We start from the raw sequence: 7097 nt of genomic DNA on the forward strand, positions 1-7097 counted from the left end.
CCTTCATGTTTTCATTTAACAAATTCTTTGGGCCTTAACTGTGCCAAACACCGTTCTTGGTAGTGGGACAGAGAAGACTTTATACTCTAATGAAGGAGACAGATTATTTTAAAAAAATAATAAACATGTTTTAGAGTGACTGAAGTGCTACGAAGGAAATAAAACAGGATGACAATAGTTGAGGGCAGAGAGATGCTCTTGGGACTGAATGAGGAGGCAGGGCCATGTGAAATCTTGAGGGGGAATAAATGAATGTTTGAAGCAGAGAGGATGACAGGAGCAAAGGTCTTGGGGTGAGAATGACTGTTAGAAGCAAAAAGGTCAGCGTGGACAGAGTATGAATCAGGGGAGGGAGGACGAGGAAGCAGCATTAGGGGGTAAGGCAGGACTCAGAACATACAAACTAGGGAAGAGGTGTGGAGCTTGTTCTCAGAGGAGGTGGGAAGCCATTGGTGACAATGGACTGTGTGTGAGGGAAGAGGTAAAAGCATGTAGGAGGCAGGCCACCTTGGCTGCTCTGAGGAGATAAGGAATGGAGTTACTCACTGATTGTGCAGACAAGAGCCTCAGTTCCCTTCTGATACCTGCAGGTATCTTTCTCCATGCTGAAGAGATGATGAGGCCTGGGTGATGGTGAGGCTGGTCCATGCTGGTTACCCCCAGGGGGTATGTGGCAACAGCTTTTAGTTTTATTTCTAGTATCCTATGTCCTTGTCAAGTATCAAGTTTGCCAAACACCGTTTGCCTCAACTATTTTAGGACCTATGGAATATAAAAACGTTTTCTGATTCCCCAAGTAGATGTAAAGTCTAAGAAGAAGGCATGCTCCTAAGCAGATCCATCAGATCTTTTCAGGTTTACTTACTCTTGCTTTCCATGACCAAAAACCAAAACCAAACTCATCGCCATTGAGTCAGATATGACTCACAGCGACCCCTCCTCCTTGGGTTTCCAAGGCAGTATCACTTCGGAAGTAGATGACCCAATCTTCCTTCCAAGAAGTGGCTGGTAGGTTTGCACAGCCAGCCTTCTGGTTAGCTGTCAAATGCCTTAGACACTATGCCACCAGAGCTGCCAATTAATTTTTTCTTTTTATTGTGATTGGGTGATTTGGTTTACAGATCAAATTATTTTCCATACAGTTCATACACACTTTGTTTCGACATTCATCGCAGTCCTCATGATGTAACAGCTCTCTTCCCACTTCCTCCCTGTGGTTTCCTTTTCCCTGTGTCTTTCTTTCCTGTGCATTCCTGCTTTACATGCAATTTGAATGACGGTTGAGTGGTTAAATGAATGAGCTTACCTACCATCCAGGACAGATTAGAAATAGCAAAATGATAGAGATGATTATAAAAATGACCATAAAGCAAGGGTGTTTACTGCCAGTTACGGGTTCCATGATGACCCAGAAAATGCCTCTGGCTCACCTCCCTTATAATGTTATACAGCAATGGAAAAAGCAGAAAAATTAAAAAAAAAAAAAATACACACTCGTGTACACACTAGAAAATTTTTTCCATTTTCTGAAATTTATCTGTCTGAGCCTCTAGTAGAATGGAAAAAAGCAGCTCTGAGGCACTTAAGGAATGATGAGTTAGTCACTGGGTTTTGTGAAGTAATCACAGTTCATCAGCTTGCTCTCAGCTAGAAAGTATGTGCCTCTTCTGTTAAGGCATTTGCCTACTAACCAAAAGGTCAGTGGTTCGAACCCACCAACTGCTCTGTGGGAAAAAGATGGAGCACTCTGCAGCAGCTGCACTGGAAACCCTCTGTGTTAGTTTTACTCTGTCCTATACCGTTGCTATGAGTTGGAATTGACTCAACGACAGTGGGTTTTCTTTTTGTTTTTTAAAGTTTTTTACAAAGTTGGTTAAACATCTTAGTGACATTTACAAGGCTAAGCTTGATCTAGAGAATTTATCTCTAGAAACCTTTTTTTAATGCATTTTATTGAAATATAATTTATGTGCAGTGAAATACACAAAACAAAAGTGACATGTGTCAATGCACTATTTATTTATTTGCAGTGCTCCCTCCTCTCCCCTCCCACCCCTGGCAACCAACAAAGAAAATTTCCCTCCATATATAAACTAAACCTTTCCTTGATCCTCCACAACAAGGAACTAATACTGTATGTGTCCTTCTGTGATTGACTTAGTTCACTCAGCATAATGTCTTCCAGGTTCACTCAGACTCTCTAGGAAACTCTTAACTCTCAGTTGGTGACATTATAGAGACAGCCTAGGTTTGAAGTAAAAGCATACACGCTGGAGCCTCTGGTTTAAACTGCTCGAGTTTAAATCCTGGCTCTGCCTATTCACTCTGTGACCTTGGGCAAGATATTTAACTTCTCTGTGCCTCAGTCCGCTCATCAATAAAATGCAAATAATAAAGTTACCTCAGGATTGCTTGAGGATTAAATGAGTCGATTTGCAAAAAGATTACAACCGTGTTTGGCCCAGAGAAAGCAATATATGTGTCACCTCTGATCATATGACATGAGACAAAGCCAGAAAGTGGTGGGGCCGGTATTCAAATTCAGAGTCTACCCTCTTCCCCATACACCCACCCCATCTTAGTTACCTAGTGCTTTGTAACAGAAATACCACAAATGGGCAGCTTTAGGGAAGGGAAATTTATGTTCTCACAGTTCAGGAGGTTTGTTGCTATTGTTAGATGCCACTGAGTCAAGTGTTGACTCTTTGTGACCCATGTGACAGTAAAACTGTCCCATAGGGTTTTCTAGGCTATAATCTTTAAGGGAGAAGATGGCCAGGTTTTTCTCCTGAGGAGCTGTTGGGTAGGTTAAAACCACTAACCCTTTTGGTTTAGCATTGCCTCACCAGGGGCAGGATGTTGGAAGACCGAATTCAGCATGTGGCTCTAGGTCACAATTCTTGGAGTTCTTGGACTTGCAGATTCACTTGCCTCTGTCTTCTTCAGATAGTCTCTTCCCCTATGTCACTGCTTGTCACTGTGTCTGCCCTACTCTATATCGCTCCACAGTGATTACGTTTATGACACACCATCCAAGGATGTCCTTATTAATAACTTAACAAAGAATTATATTTCCAAATAGAATATATCCACAATACATATTGGGGTGGGGCAGGGGAGTATAATTCAATTATAAGGAGCTCTGTTGGCACAGTGAATTAAGGCATTTGACTGCTAACCAGAAGGTTGGTGGTCCAAACCCACCAGATGTTCTGCAGAAGGAAGATGGGGCAATCTACTTTCTGCCTTGGAAACCCAGTGGGGTTGCTATGAGTCAGAATCGACTCAATGGCAGGGAGTTTGGTTTGAGTTTTATAATTCAGTTAATAGCTCAAGGATCTATCACTAAGCAAAGCACCACAACCAAGAACATTATCAGCCCTTCAGATACAATCCAAAAACCAGAAACAAAGATACCATCCTAGATCTATTTCCAAGATCCACATACCTAATAAAAAAGGCTCCAGGGCTGAACCCCTGTTTTGCCTTTTCAATAGAAACATAAAAGGAAGAGGATCTTTCTCTTTCCAAGCTTTGTGAAATTTGGGTCACTCAACATTAGCTGCTAGAGAGTGATGTGAAGGCATGTGATGGCAATTAGGTCTGTGCCCCACATTCACATTCATGTTCACAGTCAGTGGGGGAGGCTCTTCAGAGTGAATGTCCAATTAAGGCTTGCTCCCGGGACCCCATGTTGGTGATGTCTGTAGCTCCTCTTGCCTCATGCCCAGGGCTGGAGGCAGAGCAGCACTCAATCAACACCCAGAGTCGGTGGATTCCTGCGCTATTCCTGGCCTCTGCTTTAGAAACCACTCTGTGGAAAGGTGCTAGGAGACATGGTCTCCAGGAGCTGGCTTTTCAGTCTAGCATCCACTAGCAAAACCATCCCTCTCATCACAGTAACCCCGCCTGACTTGGTTTCTAATGCCCAGCTCACAGGTCCACAGGCCTTTGGGTTGGTAAGGACAGTTTTCTTGAGATGCTGATGGATGAGCTGAGTTCCATGGTTCCAGATTAATCAAGGCTTCCCCGGCTTTTCTCCCAACATCCTGTGAAAACCACGATGAACATATATATTGCACTTACTACAAACCAGCTGCTGTTCTGTGTGCTTTGCATATTTTGAGCCATTTTACTCAACAGATTATTTCCATTTTACACATGAACAAAATAAAGAGGCAGGGAAAGCGAGAGGCAGACCAGAGAATTCACCCCAGGCAGCTGGACATCAGAGTCAGTGAGCCGCAGAGAGCCGGCTCTGCGGGTTCCTGGAAACAGCACTCCTGACTTCTCCCCTCTGAGCAGTGGATAGAGCTCTTGGCCTTGGAATGAAATACAGCCTAGTTCCAATGGGGTGCTTCCACTTTTCCTTACAGCAGCTGGATGGCTAGTAAGCTGGCTAAATGCCTCAGCTATAAAACCAGGACAGCAGCACCATTGAGGGAAATGGCATACATAGGTTTTACAGTCAGACCGTGGTGCCTCCTAACCCCTCTAACCTGAGCTGGAAAAGGAGCCAGCTTCTCTGAACCCCAAGGAAGGCTTTTTGTGTGTGGATGTCCCTCACTATGAACACTGAATGCTTTGTCTTGCAGTGTTGGACACCTAACAGGGAAGCTGCTATTCTAAGCATCACGATGGGGCCTCTCTGGGACTGATGGGATGGAGGAAAGGATAGGGAGAGACGAGGGGCACACACAGCGCTGGGCAGGACAGTGAAATAAGGGCATGGGGAGGGAGTGGCTCAGGGTGAGACCAAGCCCCAGCTCCTTCCTCAGCTAGTCAGACAGAGCCCTTTGCCACTGCAGACTCAGCTGGCCAAGGCTCTTAACTTGGAGTCCTATCAGTGCAGAAAGCACTTCCCAAGACTGATAAGGTCAAACAATCCTACCTTTGTTTGGCAAGGAGTTTCCAATTGACTTCTATCTTAAAGTCCCTGGCCTCTTCAGCCTCAGAGGAACTAGAGTGGAAGGTTCAGGTTCTTGGGGAAAGACCTGGAGAAAGAGGGGACAGATCTGGAGCCCGGTGAGCCCTTTGCTTGCTGGGCTCTCCGCAGCCGGAAGGGGGTGGGGAGGGCGCGCGCCAACCTGGGTTCAGGGCGCGTGGGGCGCAGGGACGTTTGCTGCCGTTCAGGCGGCTGGGGATGGTCTGAGGCTCTCCCCTGGCCCGGCAGGCCGCACAGCAGGCGAGGCCACGATGGGCTCATTAAGCCGGCAGGTAGGCAGTGCCGTGGCGACGGCGGCGGCGGCGGCGGCGGGCCGTCCTGGAATGTGCGAGGGGCGTGAGGACAGCAGCTGCCGCCGGCCTCTTTGCGCAACACCTTCGCTATATATACCCAGGGCGCTGTGCTCTACCTGGGTGCCTCCTTCAGTCCATTACCTGAGACAGGAGCACTGGTGAGTACCGCTGCTGCAGGCAGCGAGTTTCCTTCCCTCCTCTCTCCTCCGCTTTAAAGAACCTTAAATTACTTTACTTTTTAGCTGTGCCTCCCTGCTGACCTCAAGGAAGTTGGCTTTGAGCTGAAGAAGAGAAAAAATGTTTCCACATTTTCCAGATTTTTTTTCTTCTCAATGTTATGATTATTACTACCTATTACTACTGACAGTAATTAATCAGTCACATTGGAGATTCTAGAATTATGTTTGGTTTGGGGAGACAGGATGGGGTCACTGAAGGCCCTATCAAGAAAATAAGGTGTTTTTTTATTGGCTGGGTCACGAAGTAACTGTGTGACCCAAGGCAGGTCCCTGTTAGTCCTTGGCTGTAGTTTCTCCTTTTATATAAAACGGGGAATGGGTTCTTGTCACTCTTTGCCACACTTTGTATGGCTGCCTGGTGATGGGAGCTCCCCAGTGTGATCCCCACAAGCTTGTTTGCAGAGGTATTTACCAAAGGTGACTGCCAGAGACAGTCTTAGTTTGCTGTTCTTCTCTGAGCAGGCGGCAATCAGCAAAGAGTTTGTTTTTCAGCTGTTCCAAGAGAAAACAGTCCATGGTTAGTTTCAGCATTATCAGAGCCAGAGGGAATCAGGCAGGTGGGCTGGAGAAGTGGCTTACAAGGAGATATACACAGAGGCAGCTGGGGGTTTGGGGGAGAACTAAGCCTGGTCAAGCCAGCAGAGAGAGGTATCCATGTTGGTACAGGGTTGATTCAGGTTGCCTGACAGGGGTTGCTGGTCCCAAGGGAGGAGAGTTTGGGTCTCTTGCTTTCCTTGGTGAGAAGGCAGCTTTCTCAAACATGTCGATTTCATAGTTGAAGCTCTGAAGTTCACCTTCTGGAAGCCCCTCTCCCTCCCTATTTAGGTTCACCCAGAAGTTCCTATGTTAGGGTGTGTGCTCCAGGCCTTTTTTTTTTTTTTTCCCCTCCCTCCCCCTGTACTGACAGTTCTATAACCTGCTCTGTGCTAAGTATTCCTGGATAAGTCATGCCTCCTAGGAGTGACCATTGTTTCCGATTGTTAAGGGTGTTCAAACCTCTTTACTGGCGCCAGCCAACCCACTGATAATGATCTCTTTTTGCACATTTGGGAGCTGGTAGCAAAAGGGCATACTTTACGAAAGGCTTGAATGCTAAATACCCCATATCACTCAACCAGCTCATTGAAACAAGTCTCAGTGGTGTGAGGACAGGGGTCTTGGTTATTGCTATTATAAAGTTGACATATACAGAAACCTGAATTTAGTTTAATGAGAGAAACAGCCTTTGGGGATTAAAGTGATTCAGAATAAACCTAAATTTTAATACCAATTTCAGCCATCCAGTAGGAGCCATCCGGTAGGTCCTCACCCCACCTCTACCTTGGGAAGAGTCCTCTGTGGAATGGCACAGGTATCAGCAGGGAAGTGTGTAGTCAGGACATCCTATTTGGCAAGAGAGATCAAGGTGACGTACACTTGTTGAAACTTGGTAAATTAAACAGGCAGAAATAGAACTGCAATAGGTTTTAAATGTTTCCAATTACAAATTAACCCTTTTAACATTCACAGTGGTGTTGTTTTGTGTTGTCTGGCTCATAGCCATGCTTAGGATAGAGAAATGCCCCACAGGGTTTCTGAGGGTGAAATCTGATCAGCCACTGGGAGGGTTCGAACTGTAAA

At 45.8% G+C, this 7097-nt stretch overlaps 1 protein-coding gene across 1 annotated transcript in view; it reads left to right on the forward strand.

Moving 5' to 3' along the window:
• Nucleotides 1-5196: 5196 nt before the first annotated feature.
• The window catches only part of SLC34A2 (solute carrier family 34 member 2), a 39547-nt gene continuing 37646 nt past the window's right edge, over nucleotides 5197-7097 (forward strand). The window contains exon 1 of the mRNA XM_007955281.1: nucleotides 5197-5281. Within this exon, the coding sequence (XP_007953472.1) occupies nucleotides 5197-5281 (85 nt within the window). The remainder of the gene's footprint in view (nucleotides 5282-7097) is intronic.

Source organism: Orycteropus afer, unplaced genomic scaffold (genome assembly GCF_000298275.1).
Source record: "Orycteropus afer afer isolate SDZICR_OR568_19922 unplaced genomic scaffold, OryAfe1.0 scaffold00497, whole genome shotgun sequence".
NCBI lineage: Eukaryota > Metazoa > Chordata > Mammalia > Tubulidentata > Orycteropodidae > Orycteropus > Orycteropus afer.